The sequence below is a fragment of the Nothoprocta perdicaria genome, unplaced genomic scaffold (genome assembly GCF_003342845.1).
Source record: "Nothoprocta perdicaria isolate Ctin4 unplaced genomic scaffold, notPer1 scaffold_144, whole genome shotgun sequence".
NCBI lineage: Eukaryota > Metazoa > Chordata > Aves > Tinamiformes > Tinamidae > Nothoprocta > Nothoprocta perdicaria.
In genome coordinates, this window is record NW_020454583.1 from 1,937,430 (window position 1) to 1,961,238 (window position 23,809).

Consider the following 23,809-nt stretch of genomic DNA (forward strand, 5'->3'; position numbering starts at 1 on the left):
ATGTGGCTTGCTTTGGTATTTCATCTGCATTGTCTGGCATGTCTGAGATTTGTGACTGGTTTTGATGATGCTAACGCTGGCGTAGCTTTTCTGCTGGTGGAGTATTTGAACAGACAGGTTTATACAATTCCAAAGAACTATATCAGACTGGAGCAGACCTTGATTTATAGATAATTCAGAGAAGGGGGAATATTATGAGAAAAGAGAGAAAAATACATATAAAATAAATTCAACCGTTAGATTAGATGCCTTCCTCACTTGGCTGCTTTTTCACACTCTTGCATCTCCAGCATCACCTAAATAAAAGGCAAGAGTCCTAAATCAAAGCAAATGTTTTCACTGTCATTTTTGACACCATTTGATGTTTCCATAGATGGACTGGCAAATCAGGTAGGTTGTAACATTCTGTCTCCCTGACAGCACTGTCTTTAAAGCTACTGCAACTGTTGAAGCTGAGTATGCTGCACAGATAGACACACAGATAGACACACAGATAGGCGAAGGCTGTATAGGAAGGAAGGAGACTCTATTCTGCCCAATTACAGTCATGCTGGAAAGTATGCAGTGAATTTGCTGAATACTTTAGCTTGTGAAGTGAAATATTACATTCATATCACCTTCCCTTGATGTCTCAGACACCATCTCCTTCCAGATTGTCAGTGAAAGTTGGGATCATGCCATTGCATGATTTTCAGTGCAAATGGGAACTTTTTGATTGTTGTTTTGAGTCTCAGTTCATAGTGAACTTAAGCTTATTGGCTTTTATTTAGGAGTAATGTCACTCTCTACCATGGACTTCTTCAGTGAAGTTCTAGTCATACACTTCCTTGGTTGGGGCAGGGAGAGTTTTCCCATTTTCTGTGGTTCACAGCAAGTGAACTTTATCTTTTTGTTCAGAAAATTCCCAAATGATCAGGCATAAATACCTCATTCCTGCCACTATCTGCCTCAAGAGGCTTGTGTGCCAGAAAAAGAACTGGAGTTGGCTGACAAGTCATTTCCTGATTTACAGCCATTCCAGATTTATCCAGCTACCAGACGCCCCCACAATGAACAATCCTGGTGGGGTGGGAGCACACTTACTAGGGCTTTTTTATTTTTTATTTTTTATTTTTTATTTTTTATTTTTTTATTTTTTTTATTTTTTTATTTTTTATTTTTTATTTTTTATTTTTTATTTATTTTTTATTTTTTATTTTTTATTTTTTGTTATGGGCTTCAGCTTGCCTGCAAGGATGTGGCATCTGGATCTCTGACATGCCAGAGGGTTTAACCTTTATTGAACTTTAAACCAGAGTGAGGGTCCATAGTCAGGGAGCCATAGGGCGCCGGGGTATGAAGGGTAGGGAGAATGCTTTCCTTCTCATACYTAAAGTTATGATTTAGAAGTATTTCCTTGCACTTCCCTGTATGGCCTGGAAGTTTCCAACGTCCATAGATACAGGAATATGCATGCAGACAGGTCTGTAGCCTGGTTCAGGGCATGTAGCGCCATTACATCTGTATTCATAGGACCATTATGGCTGGAAAAGATATTCAGGAACATCAAGTCCAACGGTAAATCCATCACCACCATGCTTGCTAAAGCATGTCCCTAAGTGCCTCATCTGCACATTTCTTGAACGCTTGACACTCTGTGTCACTGTGATACAGAGACAAGGTGAAGTCTGCATTTCTCTTCCCAAATCTTGTGACATGTCTTCTCCTCCAGGGTGCTCAGGGCATACATCTGGAAGGCAGCTACCCTCACTGTTACCCAGAGACCTAAGCAAAAGAGGTTTCCAGCCACTTGAGTAATAGCATAGTACTTCCTTACCTTGAGAGGCTGGACCCACTCTCCCGATAGAGGTGTTGTGCCACCAGGATGGATGATACCCATGAAACCTTACACACTCCTCCTACTGATGCTGGGCTACAGTCAGCCATATGCAATATTATGGGGCTCAAAAGTAGAATGCATGGAAATATTTGGAGTCTATAGAGCATTTTGCTAGTAGAGCTTGGTTCTTTTAGATCTTTCTTGGATCTTTTCTGTTTTTTTCCATTTGCTGTTATCCATTTTCTGTGGAAAACAGAGCATTGCTTAGTGCGGAGAGGAACACAGATTTACCCTCCCACCTCGCTTGGCCTCCTCGTAGTAGTTCATCCCACTAGGGGAAGGATGAATGTTGCCTTCCTCTAACTCATAACTTGAGGTATAAATACCTCAAGTGAGGGAGGGAGGAGGAGGGGGCTGGCCTCTTTTCAGTGGTGGACAGTGATAGGACTAGAGGAAATGGCTTCAAACTGAAGCACCAGAAGTTCCACAGGAACTTAAGGAAGCATTTCTTCACTGTGAGGGTGACAAAGCACTGGAACAGGYTGCCCAGAGAGGTTGTGGAGTCTCCTTCTTTGGAGATSTTTAAAACCCGCTTGGACRCAGCCCTGTGCCACGTGCTCTAGGTRACCCYGCGTGTGCAGGGGGGTTGGACTCGRTGACCTCKGAGGTCCCTTCCAACCTTCGGCATTCTATGATTCTATGATTCTAACTGCAGTGTGGCTCACTCTCTGGAAAGGAGGGAGATGTGAGACTGAATCCCGTCAGGTTCAGAAGGGATTTGAAGTACAGCAGCCCGATTTGGGGGTCTTTCCTTTAGCTTCTAAGTAACTCAATAATAAGATGGGCACTGCACAAAGACATTTAATGTACAGCCTTAGGATAAGTAACTGATTTAGACACATTCATTGGAGAAGTAGTGTGCCTGTAAGGAAACTCAAGCCTGAAATGTTGAAATGCTTATTTCTCGTGACATTGCAGTGTTAACAGTATTTGCAATGGCTGATGGACTTTTGGTTTTATGGATTTTTGTGATTGTGTAGTATTTTTCCTCTCATTTTGTTTAAATTAAACTTTTTAAATTTTGTACAAAGAAAAGGTTTTGGAGGCTGATCCTAAAAGCTGCATGCCAGAAGGAAAAAAAAATTATTTTTTTGAATCTCAAGATTTTTTTCATATTGCTTGTTTTTTTTCTTTCTTAATGCTTGGGTTTTGTGCTGCCACAAGTGCTGAAAAAAGCCCACACAGATGATTGAACTAACCTTGAATTGTGTGATAAGTTTGCTGTTAATGTGCCTGTTACCACATGCATCTGCAGACGCAGCTCATACCTGAACTGCTGTACCCTGTTTCTGTTTGCCACAAGAAGTGTTGCAGAACCTGCACGGTTGTCATTTCCAGCACAACTACACAAAGGAGGAGTTTGGAGCAGTGATCTGAGTGAGGCTGCATAGTGTCAGTCATTTGAGCAATTGGCCCCTGGTCTTATCCTTAGCACATACTTAACACATCTTGCCAAATTATGCGGTTGCTTAGTAATGTGAACAAATATCCCCTGGAGATTCAATAACCAAACTCATTATCGCTTGTCATGTAGGCCAGGAACTGAATCCAGATCTCCAGGAGTGAATGACTGGTGTGTTAACCTAGTCTCCCACTGCTAAAATAGCAGAATGAATATGTGCAAAGTCAGCTCCACACAGTGGGTAAAGATATGCCCTTAGTAAAAGCATAGAGAAGATCTATTAAGAAATGATTGTCATTACATAGATTGCATTATCTGAAATAAGAAGARTGGTGTTTAGCACTTGCTAATGTTTGGAATAAAGACATAAATGAAGAGCAATCTATTATTATTATTAATCTGTAATCTTGCTAACTAAACCACATAGCTTTCCTAGGCAAGTGTTACAGAGGAAGAGACTGTTATATGCATTATCTTATCCATTCTAGTGGGCAAGTAGAGCACTTTGAAAAGGGAATGTTATTTTCATTGTTGTTTGTGGGTAGTTTCAGGTGAACCTGCAGCATTCARTGCAGCTCTGTGCACATGTACAGCACTTTGCACCGAAACTAGTAGTTTTGATCACCTTAGCAAGACAGCTACACCAGATGGGCTCATYGTGACACTACTGACAACCCTCCAGGATCCAAGCTTGTTCCCCTGGTCAGAAATGCTCTGTACTGCATGGACATGACCAGCTTCTTCTGGAACTAGCTAGACTGTGCACAGCGTAAATATATGATCTGAAATTTGCACAAAATACTCTGCTTTGTTTCCCACTCATCAGCAGGTTCCTTCTGGTTCATGAGGAAAATGCAGAGAGTCAGCCAGTTTGCTTAACAATGATTTTGGCAATGAATCCAATATTTGTATCTCTGTGAACTGAATACATATGCTGTTGGCTATAAAGATACCACATTTTTCTCTCATAAGCAATCCCAGCTGCATATATGTTTTTTCAACCTTTTTTTTTTTTATATTATTATTATGCAGTAAACTTCAGACCAGCTGCTCAGTGTACAAATGCAACTTGTTTTAATTTATGTAGATAATGTATGCATATCAGACATTGTGTGTGAGTGCATGTGCACACATAGTGATGGGAGTTCAGAGGCAATGCAGAGACTGATAATTCGCCTGAACAAGGCCAGTACTAGCAAACATGGAAGGGAACATCTTAAGCTGCTGTTGCCTTCTCTTTTATTATCTGCTGAAGGGTAACATAGGCTTGACCTTCTTTAAGCTGCATTTCCTGACACTTTTTAAGCTCCGCTGGTACCTAGTTGTAGCAAGCGTGCAAACTTTCTGTGCACTTTTCCTGTTAGTAACCCAACAACAGTTATGACGGAAACAGAACTGAGGGCAAGTGTCATGTTCTTGGAACAATGTTTGGAACAGTGTTTGAATTACTTCTCCTCTCTTATTTATTTATTTATTTTTCCTCATTCAGGAAAAGGAAAATTTGCATTTTTTCAACTATTGAACGTGTCATTTCCCTTTCCTACCTGTGTGAAAGAGACTGATCTGATAGCTGCAGGATCTCACAAACTGAACAACAATCTGATACATGTGGGGTTTTTGTTTGATTGGTTTGTTTTGTTGTTTAATAACTATCTGTTTTTTGCAGGGGTAATAACATGGCAGTATGTCTTAATTTACATGTCTTAATCCCATGCTGCAGCCTTTCTGATAAAGCTGATGAGATTTGTTTTCRCTGAGTACATCATTCAACTTCAATAAGGACTTGAACTCCTTGCAAGTTTTGGACATTGTCCATATAAAGCCAGGACACCAATGAGAGTGCATTGGGACTCACARCATTACCACAAGTCTGGCTGGTGTGACTTCCCCCTGTGCTCCAGGTTACATCAGTCTGTAGATCTGTGGTTTCTGGTCATTCCTGGATAGTGTTGAGCTTGGGAGGCAGTTTGGGGAAATACTTTGTTTCCTGGGGTGAACTGGGGTRAACATAGAATAAATGTCAAATTTCCTTGTGACTGTAGAGAACTAGACTGAGTGATCTAGAGAGAGTCCAGTCTTAAAGACTGTCTGTCCAACATTTCTTGATTTTTCTCCTGCTTCCCTAGATTCTTGATTTGCTCAAACTTGATTTGTTCCAGGACATGCTGTAAAGGGATTGCAGTTGAGTAGTTGTTATGCTGTGATGGACCTAGGTATATTGTCTTAGCACAGATATACTATTTTGAGTCCTGGCTCCACTGAAGCCATCAAGCCAAGGTGTGGACAACTCCTTAGTCGAGATTCTGGCAGGTGGAGGGATAAGGTGGTGAAAAGGGCTGGGATAATAGGGAAATGAAATTCCCTTCCTTTGAAATTCAGCTAAGCAATTCCCATCTGATCCAGCTAGGAATCCAGAGCTCATTGTTTGGCTTGGAGCTATCACTTAACAGTCACAGTGAAGCTGTGGTGTCACCGCTGGGCGGGCCGATACAGCCTCAATGCTGCTGAAGGGACGTTCAGGTTGACCTCCTATGTGAGCCCTCCCGTCAGGTGTGCACAAAGGAGGATGGYTCCAGGAGAGGCCACTTGACCACACTGCCCTAGTTGCTTATTGCTGTTTCACAAAACATCCGGGCAAACCGTTATTCTTGAGGAATATGCACATATAGCCATGAATAGCTTTCTGGAGGCATTATGATGGCGTTATTAGATATAATGAGCATGGAAACAAAGCTTAACTGGTTTTGATGTCATGAAAATTCGGGGTAAAGTCTTTTCCATCAACATTTAACTCCAAACTTAACCCCAAAAGTTCAACATTGTCATGCGTGTTTTGCAGGTGTCTGACTGTCATACTACAACCCACTGCCCTAAATGGTCACCTAAACTTAAAATGCAGTAAAAAGAGTTAGCCGTGCTGCAAGAAGGGATCCTGARGTATTAACCCATGGAAGCAGAGAACAGCTAAATGCCAGTGTGCTGAAYTAGCTTCCAGGGAACTTTTGAGGAGTAGGACTTACTTCTGCCCCTCACAGGACATGAAGTGTCTTCTTCCTTTAGAGATATATGTCCTAATCCCTTTCTTGAAGTTAGGTGCCTAAAATCTTTCTTTGAAAAGTGAAATACTCTTCAGTTCTGTGACACAACTCAAAGAGAAGCCRGTGGTTATCTTTCATACAATATCCCAGTGATTATAGCATTAGACTGGGATAGAAGCACAGAAATTCAATTCTATTGTGAAGAGATTCAAAATCATACAGAAGATGAAGAAATAATAAAAAATGTGTACACCATCATTATTCTGTTCTGTTGTTAAGTCTTTTTCTATTGCTAATATGCAGTGTATCTAATTGTAAGGCATTTGTTTATCAGCAGTGAAAGCTATCTCAACRGAAAGTTTATTCCACCAAATTAGACGGTTATCTTGTTAAATCTAAAAAATAAATGCCCAGGCATCCCCTTGATACTGTTTTGAATTATGTATAACATGTATCATTTTACAAAACACTCTAAAAGCAAATGCATATAAAAGCAAAAGCAAAAGCAAATGCAATATTTTAGAAGTTATTCGGGGTAAAAAAAAATGCATGCAATGCAGTATTGGATCACTGTCCATCACTATCATAGGATTTCCCCTGGTGTCACTAGCCATAGTACTTGACTGTGATATCACAGCAGTGACAGTCAGGAATACTTTCATTATGGCCAGTGAGGAAGCCCTGGATTTATTTACATTCATGGAAACAAAGTTGGAAGCAGGTCCTGGAAATTGCTAAGGTCATTGCATCTCGTGAATAGTAGCTGCAGTTTTCAGAATTACTGTACAGCTTTGCAAGACAGGGTTTTATGAGCTAGCTTTATATTCATAGCAAATATATGTGAAATACTTTCCCCTTTGATCTTCACAGCCCCATTTTTTCCTAAGGAGAAATGTTAGGCTCCTTGTGCAGCTGTGTTGCTGTCAGATGCAGCTGCTGATGATGCTGAGGTGCAACTGGGGTAGAATTTCCATGCTGGTTGCCTCCCCAGGGTATATGATTTCTGAGGGTAAATCTGAGCAATATCTCAAAAGCTTGTTCCTGAAGCCAGAGAGTTATGTGCAGGAATGAAATATTCACCCCAAAAGGAGGTGAGGCCAGGCAGCTAGGAAGGAGAGAGATGGCCAGTAGGGGAAGGCTGGAGGAATACAGATGAGACTCACCCACTCCAGCCATTTCTTCCTTTCCTGAGCATCAGGAACTCCCAGATAAATGCCTTCTGCAGCCACACAGGCTTCTCCTGGACCACAATTGATGAGAAGACACCATCACATGCTGGTCACACTGGGTTGGGTTGTTTCTCCCATATCACCAGCTGGGACAGCACCAGTGAGCACTAGAAAGCACTAGAACTGAGGACATCTCCAGCATTGGCCCTGTTGTGTGGTAACACAGACCACAGGCAATAGATGTCACATATGTGAATACATCAATATACTCAGACATATATGACTGAGAGGTCAACAAGTCCTTTTATGAACTTCACCCTGGAGGAGAAAGTCAGTCCTATAATCAAGCAAGCCGGCTGTAGCAAAAGAGACCTGCATAACTCCCTGGGCCTCTGTGCTGCTACTTAATCACTTGTATACATCCCTGCAGATTATGGACACCCTCCACGCCTCTGGTTTTTTTTGGTTGTTGATCTAGGCTTTATTGTTCCGCTGTACATTATTAGCCCTAGCACTTGACACTGGGCAGTATACGCTGCAGGTTATGCAGAAATTCAAGCACTTTGGTCATTAATGTTGGTCTCTGTGTCAGAGGTCTAGTAACATCCTAGGCCTTTCTCCTTCCCTTCCTCCCCACTCTGTTTTCTAAAGACATCTTTTTTTCACTCAGATCAACCACTGGTGATTATCCAGTCTAAATCCGGATTCTATTGTGTGAGGTAGAGGCAATTCTTTTGACTGTCGCCGAAATGCGTGTAATAATAACAGTCATACAGAGGAGTGAAACATAGTGCAAGCATCCTCTGTGTGTCCTTTTAATTAGAAACCATGCAGAGTTCGAAATCTGAGGCCCTTCCAAACATGTGTAGCATTCATTTTAATCATTGAGCGGAGTGCAGGAGAAAGTATCAATTAAATCTAGCATGAGAGAAACTCCTGGGAGTGGGCGCAGGAAATGAATTTTTTTATTATTGTTTTTATTATTATTCTGCACAGGGACAGCACTTTGAAAGTATTAGCCTGAAAAGGCACCAAGGAGCCCCGTAATATGTCAGTAGCACTCAAAGCGATAGGAGATCCTTAAGGCATAACTATGACCCATATTCTATAGATAATCAACTTTCCTCTCCCTGAAGGGGATTCAGGGGAATGACATAAAAGCGTGATTTGCATTCTGAAGGCTTGCGTGTTCCTTGATGTTTTCCTCATCTGCTCTAACTACAGTTGCTTTCTAACATCAAAACACGATAGGGTTTGCTCCGACTCGGGGAAAAGCTGAACTGTTCTTAATGGGAGCCTCTCACGGCGGGGTGCTGCAGAGGAGGCGATGGCTTGAAATGCAAGAGCACAAGGTGCTCTTTGCGCTCCATGGTCCTCCTGGGTGGTCGGAGGTGTGGGTCCGAGGAGCAGCACGCTGCCATCTCGAGCTGCGGAGCGCTTATCAAAGCCAAAGCTGATTAAAGAGCTCCGGCCAGAAGGCTGGCTAATGTGTGCACGCGAGAAGGTGCCAATCCGTACTGTCAGCAGGATTTACTGGGTGTCTTAATGCTACTAATCATGGCAAAAGGGGAGAAAATAATCTCTGTCAAATTCCTGGCAAGTGGCTTGGCTTATACGTTCTTCAGATGACAGGAGCAAGGAGAGATCTGATGCGCTCTCGCTTGAGAAATTCCCTAGCAGGGAAGGGACCGTGAGGCTGCTCCTCTGACGCAGATGTGGATGAGCTAACTGCTCTCGCACGGGCGTCTTGAGCCAAGAATATTTCAGCATTAGCATCACTAAAGCAGTTTCTTCTTGCTAGCCTGTCTTGCCAGTCTTCCTACTAGTCTGTCCAAGCACAAAAAACACCTTTGCTATTTTCACATGTAAAGGTGGAAAAATCCAGTTTCGTGTAACTGGATTTGTGCGAGCTGCTGATAGGAGCACACAGCTGTTAAAGAAGATTCAGTTGTAARTATTCTCTAGTAACATGGGAATTTATTCACCTATTGAAGTTTACAACTGAACTACTGAGTAAACACATTATTTAGCTGAGGTGTATTTGTCAAATGCCCTGTCAGTTCAGAGAGGGCGCTGCTCAGTTAATGCGGAGTTGATGAAACTGCTAATGCCACTTCAGGAAGTTCTCCTAGAGTAAGTTTTTACAAAGCTGCCTTATGAAAGCTTTGGACAGGACAAAGCAAAAGGTTGCCCTGATTGCTCCCTCATAAATCCATTACATCTTGCAATACTTGCACTCTTGGACACTCTTTTGCTCCTTGCCAAATACAACTTTCAAGTATAGAAGAATGATCCTAAAACAGTGTTTGTACAACATTCTCTTTTTTTTTTTTTTGGGGGGGGGGGGATGGGGAGCTTTGTTCTGCATTTGTTTTGTGTTTTTCTGTCAATGCACACACTTCTGCTATTAAAATCTGTATGGGTGCTGGAGCCTGTGAGCTGAGGCTGATGAGGTACCTTGAGATGTCAGAGCTGCAGATTTTCTTGATCTTCACTGTTTGAAATGATAGGAGAAGATTTTGAGCGACCTTTAAGTAATTGTTTATGTGAAGGGAAGACAGGAGCAAGATTTTCCTAGTGTGCCTTCACTTGTTCAAGAAAACAAGATCTCTTCTCCACCCGTAATAATCCTGGTAAGATTCTTCGGAGTGGGGCTCCCTCTGTTGAGCTGTGGAAGCTCTGCCAGACATTGAAGATGCTCTGAGCTGCAACTGCTTGCTCCATTTTTCCATGCAGGTTCATCTCCAGGTCTTTAGTCTCTACAGCCTGCCTCAGATGCAGGGAAAGTTGCAAGGAAAAATGCTTGGCAAAGCAAGGGGTATCTTTGGGGGACAAGCTGGCTGATGTCTGTTGGAGGGAAATGGGGCTCTGGGGGGCTTTAGGAGACCTAACCCACGATTTCCTCGGGCTGGGAGGTGGGACTCTGCCCAGACGGGTTGCTTGTAGGGAAAGAGTTGAGTCACAAGGCAAGGAGCCAAGCAGGAAGCAGTGGACAGACTGGAAAGCCAACCTAATGTATCGGGCTGGATGGCAGAGTGACAAAGGCACTGCTGGAAAATGTAATGCTTTGTCAACTTCTGCAAGGAGCAATCAAATAAAGCCACTTAGAACAGAGATTTGTGCTACAGGCTTTTATGCAACACTTTCAGCATTTTCTCCTGAATGTTCATTTTTCTTGCGCTGACCTACATCATAAAGAATTGTGAGGCTATAATGCTGCCATTGTGAGGTGAAGGAGCTTGAAAAAATCTTAAGGCTCCAAAAATTATTCAGTGGACTGGTTTTTAATTCATTTTGCCACCAAAAACATCAAAAAAAAAACCTAACTAGGAAGGGTTGTACTCTGGCAGGGAGCTAGGAAAAGCGAGCTGTGGTCCAAACTGAAACGATATCATCTGGAGGGTAATCAAGAGTGAGATTTCATGTTTATTTAAAGGATTTAAGGCACACTTTGAATAGAGGAACACAAGGCAACCTTAAATATATAACTGCTATAGTGCCTGTAGTATAAGGTTTTGTTTGGTGTTTTGTTGTAGCCTCAGGGGAGCTTCTGTTTGTTTTATAGTATGTCTCAGTATTTGGTGTGCTGGCAGGATATATGTAGTTGACTCTGCTGTCCTTTCTCTTTGAATGGCTCAAGTGGAACATTGCAGTGAGATTACCCATTTAATTTACAGTGGAAGATTTTTCTTTTTTTTTTCCCCTATTTATTTTTTTTTTTTGTTCTGCCAGTTCCCAACTTCCTCACTCAGGGCTTGCTTGGTGGCCCTTGCCTTTGCAAGGCAGTTAGTCTAGTTGTATTTAGTCTAGTGGTTTCTTGTAAAGCCACAGTGCACATTTGCTTTAGAAGTCCTTGCAGCTACTAGTTGGGGCTTCTCATAGACCAACTTCTGCTCTGAAATCAGTGCATGAAGCACCCATTCGTTTCAAGGGACCCATATACAGCATTCTGAGGGTAAAACCTGGCCATTAGAGAGAAAATATTTTGTTAGGAGCCAGTGACTCTTTTCTATCTGAAAGATGAGAGAGAGATGTATTTTCAGACTGTACSTAGGCTTTGTAAATGTTTTCACCAGGGTATAAAACATCACTATTTTTTTCCTTGCTAGAAGCTGCTGGCCATTCCGTCGTGTTTCAGAGGAGATTACTTGTAAGATAAAATGCTAAATTGTACAGGAATTTGCTATACATCYATGCCACTTCATCAAGATTAACAGGATTTTAGCAGCTTAAATGAAAACAGAATTTGACCTACTATGCCAGCACTGTGATGACAATACAGCTTATTAAAGGCTACAGAATCTGGAAAGTTTCAGGTTTTGCAGAACATGAGAGACGTTATGCTGACATGGTGAAACAGCTGGCTGATGTTACCCATGGATGCTTTAGGCAGCAGTGCTTGTGAATTCACCCTTAGAAATCTAACCTGACCTTGGAAGTCACGTTGTATAATAGAAGTACATGTAGGGTGAGAAAATTTCACATTAACAATGCATTAGTAGGAAAAAGAGGTCTTTGAATGTATATAGAATATATGTTTCAGCCGTGCTGAAATGGCCTGAGAGGTGTTGAGCATAGAAAGTTAGTTTAGTTGTGATCATGAAATTGGAATAGCTCTGCAAGGGTTATTATTGCATTCATGTTTTTAAGCTTCCTAAGAGAAACAGCATTGCACTGTAAAACTCAACTCTTATTTTGGTAAAGGAGAGGATCCTAAACATACCTATTTGGCAAAGCAATGAGGTGGGAATCCAACTGTTTTTCTCAGTTGTGCTGCAGGCATCAGTGTGTTTGCCAAGSAAAAGTTTGGAACATTTTCTTGTATCAAAGGTGGACCATATAAGGAGCAATACAAGTTGAGCCTGTTTGCCATRAAAACTACAGAATAACCTTGAAGGTGCTGTTCTCTTAAAAGAATAGTTTATATTCTGCTTGTCCATTATTGAAAATAGGAAATTAAAAACATTCTTTCCTTTTCCTGTGTGATGAATGCACTGCTTTTTTTTTTTTTCCCCTCATTCTTTGGCTGAGCCTGTATACTGGAATGATGCTGTAACTACAAGCTTTCATTTTGTCACTATAGGTTTAGTGTGTTTTTCATAGGATCCTCCTGGGAAAGTCACCTCAGAAACTGTGAGCTGGAGTCTAAACTCTTTGGGCAATTCCTCTYTGTGTATGTAGATCACCTCTAAATAAGGGTCCTCAGGACTTCTAGGGGTCCCCCCTCTAAAATATRTTTAGAGAAGAATTTCACTTCCTCCTCCAGGTTAGAGCTATGCACAGCTCAAATGACTGTTATCTGCATGTGTCCCTGGGATGTCACAAGGACTTCAGTGCTCTGCAGTACCGTTAGCCAAGATCAGAGCCAAATAGTTGTGTCTAAGTCCTTAGTTAAACAGAACAGTAGACATTTAATTACATTTTTTTTCCCTGTGATTTATTGCAACTTATATGGCACTATAAATAAGCATGACATTTTACAGGGTATATAAAGGTTTACATTCAGTTTTCGTTCTTTAGGGTGCTGTTTCTGTTGTTAGTTTAACTGCTGCTATTCTCAAAGTTGATTTTAAAAGTCTGTACACTCAAACTGTGTTTTTCAAGTGACAGTTCACACAGAGCTGACTAATTGCATATTTCTGTTTTTTCTGTTTGCTACTCTGTGCAAAATTAGATTCTCTTTGATTAATTTTCGTGTTACAAACCTTTTGTGAAACAAATGCTGGAGTGCCACAATCACGTTCAGTAAATTTGGGTGGCCCAGGGGGCAGTAGTTCTTTTAAACTAATGTACATAAGACCAATCWTAAGAGGTTTTGCCATGAGATATAATGAGGGTTTGTGGCCTTACATCCCCAAAATCTCCTCATACTGCAGAAGCCACGTGGACCTCCACAGGACTCAGATGCTACCCTGTGATGCCTTCTTGTGCCTGCGTTGGCCAAGGCTAGCCCCAGCATCCAGCTCCCTGGTTTATCTGCACAATTGTGTCCTGCCCTGTTCTTGGTTCGGGGAGCTGCAGAGCAGGGGCAGGAGGCACACGTTGACCRTGGAGCAATGCAGAACTTTTATGTGAGCCTGGGAAAGTCGTGTTGTGCTTTCGCCTAGCTTCCCACTGCCCTCCCTCTGCTCCCTGTGCTATTTCTACCTCATTTTCTGTATCTGTGAAATAAGAATGAAAGGTCTTGACAGGCTTTGATGCCTCCAATCTACAGAAGCAGAAGAAAGAACAAGTGACTTGTTTGGCTTGCTAGAGGGACCTGGGGTTGAGTGACATGGGAGTTCTGTGCTTTAACGCAGCGGTGTAGGGTTTGGGAGATTTAGCTCAGTTCTGCCTTGATGCTGCTGTGACCAAGSTGTTTTGTATCTCTGATGGTAGGTGTGCACAAGTGCTACCTCTTGCTTCATGGCATTGGCCAGAAAGAGAATAGTTTTAAGCACCATGTGCCTGATTAAAATTAAAAGTATTGCTCCTGAAATACATTCAAATGTCCATGAGTGTCATTATCAGCAGTTAGAGTCCAGATATGACATAGGCAGGATTTGCTCTCCACTCTCACCTGGATGGAGGCTGTTGCCCATGTGTCTATTAGATCACCTCCCATTTTTTCTGTCCTGAAGGGAACGCAGCAGGCTCTCTGTGATGATGGTCTAAGTCACTGTTAACTGATTTAAACAATTGCCTTCAATGCAGATGTCAAGGTGCATCCAGGGAGGCACCCAGTCTCCTCCTCAGCRTTCCTGCTAGTTCAATCCCTGTCCTCTCCAGCACAGCTGAAGTATTGGTGGGAAGCTGTTACGCATGGCAGGAAACCATATGCTGAAGCTCATGGGGAGCTTCATACTAGATGCACAGTTCGCATAGGTGCAAACCTCAGTGCTGCCACTGAATCCTTGTTCGTGTAGACCGAGAGATTTGTGTGATGCTTCTGAGTAATGAGGCAAAAAATTAACAATGTGTGCTTTAATTATTATTTATGCCTTACAGTTGTGGTTTATGCATAATTATAACGTACTAGGCAGATGTGTGTGCTTTCCTTGACTTTCCCCTTTCTGAGTGGATGTGACTATCAATAGATCTTTGACTTGGTTTGAATGTCTACGCTTGGTGATACTTCCCAAAGGCTGGCTAAGATAAATGACTATTCCTTGGGAGCTTGGGAATAGTCAGAGCCCAATAGAATGGGTTCTTCAGAAATGTGTCTGCAGGCTGGGGAGTACAGATGCAATGGAGAAATTTGAAGAATCGCAACAAGCAATATGGCCGTGTGATTTGTTAAGATGGCCTTGGATGAAATGTGGATTTTGCACAATGGAGAATCAGCCTTTTTTCCTGAGCTCCGCAGAGAGAGGAGACGTGGCTGTGCTTTGGAAGACTTCACAGGGTTTCTCAGCCTTTAGGATTCTCAATGCAAGCTTATCCTGAGCATAGTGTAAGGGAGCTGCCATGCACCTTATTTTTSAAGTGTTTGGTCACAGTATTTCTGTCTGTGTTTGATAGCTGAAGACCTTCCTCTCTTTGTATTTTTTTTTTGAATTATTATATACAGCTATATCCTGATTTTAAGGATTGGTCATGAACATTCCTCTCATGTACTTGCTAGCTTGTGAGCTAGCAAATCTGCCCCATACCTCACGGTTTTATAGTTGGGATTTCAGTGCTGTCTTCAGTGTACAGCTTTCCTAATAATACACAGGGACAGAAACTTAAACACCTACACACTGCTTGCGGTGACGAGAAAAGCTTACTGCACACACAGTGAAGCTTTTGTTTTCACATCCACATAGTGTGAGGTATCAAAAGGATGTTTTGTAGGCACCTGCACTTGGGCACATGTGGGATTCCTTCCTTCCTTCCTTCCTTCCTTCCTTCCTTCCTTCCTTCCTTCCTTCCTTCCTTCCTTCCTTCCTTCCTTCCTTCCTTCCTTCCTTCCTTCNCCTTCCTTCCTTCCTTCCTTCCTTCCTTCCTTCCTTCCTTCCTTCCTTCCTTCCTTCCTTCCTTCCTTCCTTCCTTCCTTCCTTCCTTCCTTCTAGCCCCCTTCATCAGAGGTCACATGAAGAAGCTGGCAAACTGACACATATATCAAACTTGCATTGCTTTGAAGCATATTGACCACATATCTCTTCACCATGACTTTTCAAAACTTTGGACCTACTCTACCARTGTTCTCCAAAGCTTTATACTGGGAGAATTTATTGGCAACAAGCATGTTCTTCTTTTGTTCTTCAGGATATGCAGTGAAAAATTCTCCAGCGTTGCCAGTTAATTGCTCCATGGCTGTTGTTTGTCAATTTGCCAGCAGGTTTCTGCTTAACTGCTGCCATTCGACATTGCTGAAACACAAATGCAGAATGATTGAGTTGCCAACATATCATTAAGTCTTTTGCAAGGGGGGCTTTCAGCATATTAACGCTTCAGGCTTTTACGTCAGTATTGATTGCTGAAAAAAAGAAAAGAAACCTTTGGCAGAGCTCAGCATTGTGCCAAGGAGCATTTTCTGGCAGGGAAAAGAAAGTAGCCATTGCCCAAGACTTCCTTGCACTCTTCCTTTCCTTGTTCCTCTCACTCTGTGCGGGTGCACACAGAGATGTGAAATATAATACACATCCTAGCTGAATTCCAGTTAACCTAGCTATAAATCACCAGGGCAAATCAATTCCCTAATACACTGTCAGATGCAGAGGCCATTTCATTTCAAAGCTGCCTGCGTCCTGCCTGATGAGATTTTGTGGGAATGGGGCAAACAATAGTGAGGGGTGCAGGAAAACAGGCCTGGAGCCGACATCCAGGAGGTGCCGTGCGAAGGAGGGTGCAACGCGTGCAGCAAAGGGACAAGTCAACCCGACCCATGTGGCTGCATGTGCTAGAAAGGGACATGAGTGTGGGCAGCGCTGCATGGATGGCAGCAGGCCAGGGAGCTCCATCCTGCAGCTGGGAGGTCCCAAGTGGGGACAYAGCCAAGGAGAGGTTTGGCTGGGGAACAGGGATGAGGAGGGCAACGAGGGGATGGTGCCATTTGGTGGTGTGCACCTTGCTAATGCCGTAGTGTTGCCCACMGGCTGTCCTGAGACAGGGAAAGAAGAGAAGCTGAAGGAGGGACCAAGATGAAAGTGTGTCCATATGCTTGCAGCTGCAGGAGCATCCTTGTGCGCTGCCTCCCACCAAAGCCATTGCTTGCCGCTGGCTTTCTTTAGTCTGATGCCAAGGTATTCCTTTAGATGATACTTTACAGCCTGTTTTAGATTTAGGAGTTTTGTTAAAGAAGACCATCTGGGCTCACTGAAGATGCTATGTCTCACTAAGTGCCATTGGGTGGGACAAGGAGTTGAGAGGAAATAGGGCAGGACATGGGACAAAACTTCCAAAGAGAAAAAGAGATTGGCTTGCTTCCAAGCCAGGCTCTCAGGATTTGGTCAGGAGTCTGYAAGCAGTCCTGGCTGATAGCCTTGCCTTCGAATGGGAGGAGTCAAGTGAGGCAAAATATATGTGAGGGGTGATTAGCTCAGAATTATGTGGGAGAGAATCTTTCTGGTTAAATATTTTTATTTAAAAAAAAAATGTTTTCCTCAGATTTTTTCTTTAATCRGAAAGCTGTGGCTCAGAATTAAAAAACATTAGCTGACAGTTGAAAAATTCTATTTGAAAAAAACAGKTTTTTTTTTTCTGATAGTGGTTGCCTGGGTAAGATACGTCCAGGTTCTTCTCTGTGGAAGGCTGTGTTCCTAGGCAGATAAAGGTCTCCTTCTCTGGAGACCTTCCAAACCTGCCTGGATGCCGCCCTGTGCCCCGTGCTCTGGGTGTCCCTGCTGGTGCAGGGGGTTGGACTAGATGATCTCTAGAGGTTCCTTCCAACCTCAACCGTTCTGTGATTCTGTGATACTGTGACGTGTTCCCCGGTTAGCCCCAGTTGGGTGCACTGCTGTGGTGCAGCATATGTAGCTCTGGGCATGGAGCTCTTGCCRTCCAGAGAGAAGCAGAGGAGCTCAAAGCACCTAAATTACAGATTCCTTGTCATACAAGRTCTCCAAATTGACAGAGTGACTCCAAAGTGACAGATTTCAAATGAAAATTTGGGGCTAAAATCTGTGCAATTCAGCTTATTTCTTCTGCTTAAAAGTCTCTATCTTCATCAGATTAAGGAACAAACACCTGAATCATTTTCTAAGCAACTCAGTTGAATAGCAGTAGAGGCCAAGCAGGTGCAGCACAAAAATGTTGCTGATGAGAAGTGAGACTGACTGGAATCCAGTTGCTTTTTCTGTAACTCTGAGGGCCATTCACTTTTAACACAGGAAAACAAGGCTTACAAAGTAAAAGAGGTTAAAAATGAAAGAAAGAGATCTGACCTTGAATTCCTGCAAAGATCTTGGGAATAAGCAGGCCCCATCCTTGGTAACTGATACGGAGCATGTTTGCCAGGCTTGGGCCTGGATCAGCAGCGGTTCATTGCACACCTGGCAGAAGTCTTGCTCAGTGTTTGATAAATTGTCTTGTCTCAGCATGAGTTCAAGTAATGAATCTTTTATTTCTGAATTACTACATGCCTCTGTAGTCTTTCTTCCAGCTTAATATTTCTTCTGGTTTCCAATAGGTAATGCAATCTATGTCTTACCTTGATGGTATTGCATGCTTAATCTTTAAAATGCTGGGGAGAGAGGCAGGCTTTGGTGTCAAGGGAAATAACCATCCTGGCAGAGAGAAAAATATCAGTATGATGCTGCAGTGAATTGGCAGAGGTTGTTTGATGTATGTTTTGTTAGCTGGCTGTTGATTTTCTCGACAGTATTTTTACTCCTTTTTGTTATATTTGAAGGTGCTTCCAAAATATCGATCTTTAACTGAGTATCTTCATTCATATATAGCAAAATCAAAAAGCAGAGAAAAAGAGAGGAATAACAAATGGGTAATGAAAAAGCAGAGAGATGGGGGCACAGTTCAATGAGATTAAATCCCAGCCCAAGCAATACAGCACTCTGCGTAACTCTGCCTATTTGACTAGCTCCCTTACAGTGTAAAGCAGACGAAAAGATCTGTTGCATGTGCTTTCCAAGATATGTGCAACCAGGCCAAAATGGGCTCTAGGAAGTGTTCTGCACAGTCAAGTTGTTTCCATTAGAACAGAATTATGTTGTCTGTTTACTCCCATGCTGAGCTATTCACTTTTTTTTGGCTATTTTACCCTTATACTGTGATTTTATTCCTAATTATTTATTTATTTTAATGAAAGTGAAAGTCTCAGAGCTCTTTTTAGTTCTAAGAGAATGAGCTGATGCGTTCTGCATATTCTGCTTTTTTTTTTCCCCAGGGACATTAATTCAGAAGCAACAAAGAACATTATAACTGTTTACAGTAGCCCTCAATGTACAGCATGAGACTTGGGCATTTTGAAAGGACTGGGAGTATTTGGTTGCAAAATCAAAAGCTAAACTAAAAGCTTTAAATTCAAAAATGTTTGAAGTTGCTCAAACAAACACAATGAAAAACTTTCGATTTGCCGACTTTGAAAATCATGTAAATCTTCCCATTTGTTATGTTTATCTTGCTGTGCTCCAGAAATAAAAGAAAGCCTGTAGGCCAAATGTTTTTTATATAAAACTATATGGGATGATTATTTTATTAGTTTTATCCTTAGACATTATTTTATCTTCAGACACATCATGCTTTACATGTTCAATCAGGAGTCCCTACTTACATAGGGTATTTTGCAGATCAACAGACACTGCTTGTTGTTGTGTGCAGGCCCTGTGGGCTTCAGCTGAGCTTTTAGAAAACTGGGGTGCCTCCTTGCAGTGGCAGTGCCTGCTCTGACAGGACAACTAGTGTCAGGCTTACCCCAGTTTTCATGTATGGCCTGTTCAAGGGTTTGAGCAGCAGGTTGCAGTCATGGATTACCAGTTTGCTTACTGCTTGGAGAAGGAAATCGGTGCAGGATTCAGTTTGCTTACAGCTCTTGCTTCTTTTGCTTTTTCAGAGTGCTTCTCAGCTGCCCTATGGCAAAGCTCTCTACACGTATGAGGGGAAGGAGCCTGGAGACCTCAAGTTCAACAAGGGGGACATCATCATCCTGCGGCGCAAGGTGGATGAGAACTGGTACCATGGGGAGCTCAATGGAAACCACGGCTTCTTCCCCGCCAGCTATATCCAGTGTATCAAGCCTCTCCCGCAAGCTCCACCTCAGGGCAAAGCACTTTATGACTTTGAGATAAAGGATAAAGATCAAGACAAGGACTGCCTGACTTTCACCAAGGTGAGGGAGGTGTTTGTTTGAGAGGAAGTGGGTGGCAGGTCCTGAGGAGGAGATGTGGGGGTATTGGCAGACAAGCCTGCAGAGGGACAATGCTGATTCCTGAGGACACATGGACCATGTGTCCTGGCAGATCCCCTCCCGTGGCATGGTCCAGACATGCTGCTTGTGCCGTGGTGGCCACACACAGCTCGATGGCTTCTCCTGCATTCTGACACATCCAGTCTGGCTCCTTGTTCAGCCAAGTGCTCYTGCTTTGTCTGAAGGATGAAGCRCTGAGATGCATCACGTGATGTGCGRCAAGGTTCAGTTAAGCACAGAGAAAATCTAGAACTAGTACTGACTAAACACTTGCTGAGAAGAGTTTTCTGTCTAAAAATTTTATATTCATCTACACTGAGATATTCTGCAAGAATGACTCAAYTCCAGAAAAAAAATCAAGTGTAAATGTATCTCATTATGTACCTTATTGAATCAGATGTTTCAGGATTTTGTTTCAAAATGCCATTTAGCTTCAAAGTTTACGTTGCCTCATACCAAATTCCAATTAGCAGTTGAAATATACTGCAATCATATATTTCCTATTTCCTATTTTGAATGCATAAACACTTTAAAACACAGACATTTTAAAAATGTTTTTTTTTTTAACCAAAATGTTTAAGAAATCCCATCTGCAATGCAGGAAAAATGAGATTTTAATCACCATTGGAATTAAATTGTCATGTTTTCCCTCTCTCCTCATCTTCCCTCCTGCTTCCTCTTTCTCCCTCCCCTCCCTAGCAATTTGTATTGACCTTAGATGGGCTTCATGGATATCAAGAAATCCATACTAAAATAAAGCATATCCCTTAATGTTAATTTATGGCACTGGATGCCACAGGGAACCTGTTCGTTGTCATTTTCTATTTTATTTCAGCTGTCCGTAGCTGTGATACTATCACATAAAGTATTAGCAGTTATGCTGGAAATGAATATGAAATAGATGATAAAAATATCCTTCGCSAGGGTTTTACTGACCTCCTCTTGTGAGGCTACTTATTATAGCTCAATGAATTATTCGCAGCATATAATTTTCTCAACAAACGTAACATCCTTTTTGCTTGTGCCACATTTCTTAGCAGAATGCAATTTCCTAGAATGTATAGGAATAAATATTTCTCATATTTACTTAACAAAATGTATGTAAGCAGTTTTGTTCCGTGGCAAGCAAAACATTGGACTACCTGCAGTGCAAATGTTGTGGCTATCCAGCCTTCCTGGAAAAGGTGTCTGCAGAATGAAAAGCGGTATATATATGATGGGAGAAAGTTAGCCAGAAGTTATCTTGAAAACGCTGTTAGTAAATGCAATTGCTGATGTGCTGATGTGCAGTGTTTGCAAGGGGGTAATGATAGCAGCATATTGGACAAAGAGACTCTTTTCCTTTCACTGCTTGCACGACCTAAGTAGCTTCATTAGTACAACAGGCAGTTGCTGTCTATACTGTTAGGGCAGGGCCTTCCTTGGGCACCTCTGTGTTTCATCATCTTGGTATCGTTGCCTTTTCTACAGTAATTGCCTTCTGTGCTTACAGTTTTCATTTTCTTGACTGTCCGATGTCTTTCTGATRTGCAGCATTTTTTTCTTCTGTACAACTGTAGTTTCAGTCCCTCCTCTTCTCCTTTTAATCATCCTCRCGTTACTGTCTCCATCTTTTTATCCCTGATGATTGTATTTTCCCCAAGGGGGTTTGATTTTACTTTTACTGCTATTTTCTTCTGTAGTCCCTTTCACTACATGCACTGTCACCTTGTAACTGGTTTTGTCTTGCCCACTGTTCTCCCTGACAGTGAATAATCTATTTTTCATCTCGGGACCTTACAGTCATGTTTTCATCAGTTCCCTCAATGCTAATTTCAGCTGTCACCTGTGCTGATAAAGGTTGCTGTTTAGCCCAGATTTTAGATCACCTGCTGATGTAGTCAGTTCTTTATAGAGTCGTGAGCAATGCATTGCTGTGGGTATGATTTGTCACTCAGAGTAATATTCATCATTTGAATGTCTCTGTTTGCATGCAAAGATCCTGGACCTGATTTCAATTTCATTTAAGCAATTTCTTTCTTTCCTCGGATAGAGGAATTGCATCAGCACTCAGTCATACAAACTAGGGTAACCTCTYTGTAGCCCTGCAGCTCATTTAAAACCATGAGGCATTTAGAACTGGACTTGTAGATTTGTGTTAGAGAAAGATTTCCCTTGCAGGAGAAACTACAAGAAGAAAAATCMAATACAGCGGTATTCCATGTTAGTTACTGCACTTTATATGACTGACTTTATATTTTTTCCATCCTCTTTGTTATGGTGTAGTCAGAATATCTGTAGGGGTAATAAAGAAAAGCAAATGAATGAATGTATGAAGGAAAGAGTGATATTTTGGGTTCTCTCTTAGCAAATTTTTTTTTTCAAAATTGAAATGTTCTGCTGTACCAGAGGTGAAATGCAAAGAAATGAAGAGTGTTTTGCTTTGCTCCTCATGAGCAAAGGGCTGCAGAGGGCTGCTGCCCATTTTTGTTTCCTGTGGACAAAATGCTCTGAAGTGAAAAGGACAAAGAAAAATCAGTTATAGTATTTTTGTAGGTATGACTGTAAGCATAAACCTGGGAAATCTGCATCATGAGCATCCAGGGCAATGAACAAAAGTCAAGTCTTTTTCAGTCACACACTTGACTCCCCTTCCTGAATTAGACATGTGTAAAGGCATCAGGTYCTCCCACTGCCTCCCGTTCTGCATTGGCCACAATAACATGAAACATCCTTAATATGCAACTTAGCTGTTCTCACTTAGGGTTTGGCAGGGATCAGCCAAATGCATCATTTAACAGTTATGTTGCTCTCTGTAATGACCGGTTGGAGCCTGGTGTAAGTTTTGCCCCAGTTTACCCCCAGCAGCTGCTGAAGTGTTGCTCCTGATTGCCACAAGCATGGTGCAATCAGCATGTGGCCTGCAGAGTCTCATTGCATGCCTCTGGGATATACTCATTTAAAACAGCTTCCTAATGTCCTCTTATGTGATACCACAGTATGAGCTTGAGCTCATGCTGTCTCTGCTTTTAAGAAATGATTCAGCCTTCTCGGGGCTAGGCTTTCTGGCTTAAGCCATGCACAAAAGGACCCTGCTCTCAGCTACAATAGTGTAAATCTGGTGCAATCATATTATGGTCTGTCTGCGTAGTTACTTCAGGCTTTGGTGGAGTCCAAATTTAGCATGCAGTGCTATTTTGGTTYTTGACCACCCTTTGCATCAATTAATTAACATGGCCCTTGGAAGGCTCTGTCCCAGTGGTAGAGGAGTTTCAAAGCTGTCAAGGTAGCATCACTGTTTCTTGTGCTTTCCTATTCATTACATTTTTAATCACATCAAGTCTCTCGCTTATTTCCTTCATTTTCTGACATTTTTATTCCCAGCCCTCAGCAGTGCTTAGCAAGTTTTGTGCCAGTCTTGAAGCTATCACTTCCAATACCAGTTCCTCGTGATGGAGTGACACCCCAGCCCGTTAGGATTCAATCCAAGAGGCATTTGCTTTTCAGTGGGGCCGTTGTTGTGGTAGCAGCTATTGGACCCTCCTGCCAGCTGGCAAACACCRCGGGCAGGCGCAGCGAGTGCTGTGTGGTTCCCCTGAAATCTCCTAGCTGGAGCTGCCATCTCTACAGAATAGCAAATGCATCTGCTTCTTATTGCTTCATTAAAGGCTCTTAATGGCTAGAGTAAAAATCAGGCTGTGAATCACGCCTGTTATTGGACACAGGTTTGTGCTGTTTCCTCTACAAAAGCGTTCATTTCTCTGTCAATCAGATTGGTTTTTTAAGTGATTTCTCTTTGGCTTCCTTTCTGATGATGATTAGAAACTGGAACTGCAGGTCCTACATGCCTGTAGCAAGGCTGCCAGGCAGTGATGAATAGAGGGACCTTAACAAGGAAGAGAGAACAAATAATTACAGAAACTTCAGCAACAAGCAAAAAAATAGGGCACAAGGTGTCTGTGTCAAACTACAGTACATGCTGTTGGCCATAGAAAKGAGATTTTAGGCTTGGAATCA

At 42.2% G+C, this 23,809-nt stretch overlaps 1 protein-coding gene across 1 annotated transcript in view; it reads left to right on the top strand.

Moving 5' to 3' along the window:
* The first annotated feature begins 18,936 nt into the window (after window positions 1-18,936).
* Window positions 18,937-23,809, top strand: part of SH3RF3 (SH3 domain containing ring finger 3) — a 94,215-nt gene continuing 89,342 nt past the window's right edge. The window contains exons 1-2 of the mRNA XM_026034482.1: window positions 18,937-18,999; window positions 19,460-19,735. Coding sequence (XP_025890267.1) covers window positions 18,937-18,999; window positions 19,460-19,735 — 339 coding nt within the window. The remainder of the gene's footprint in view (window positions 19,000-19,459; window positions 19,736-23,809) is intronic.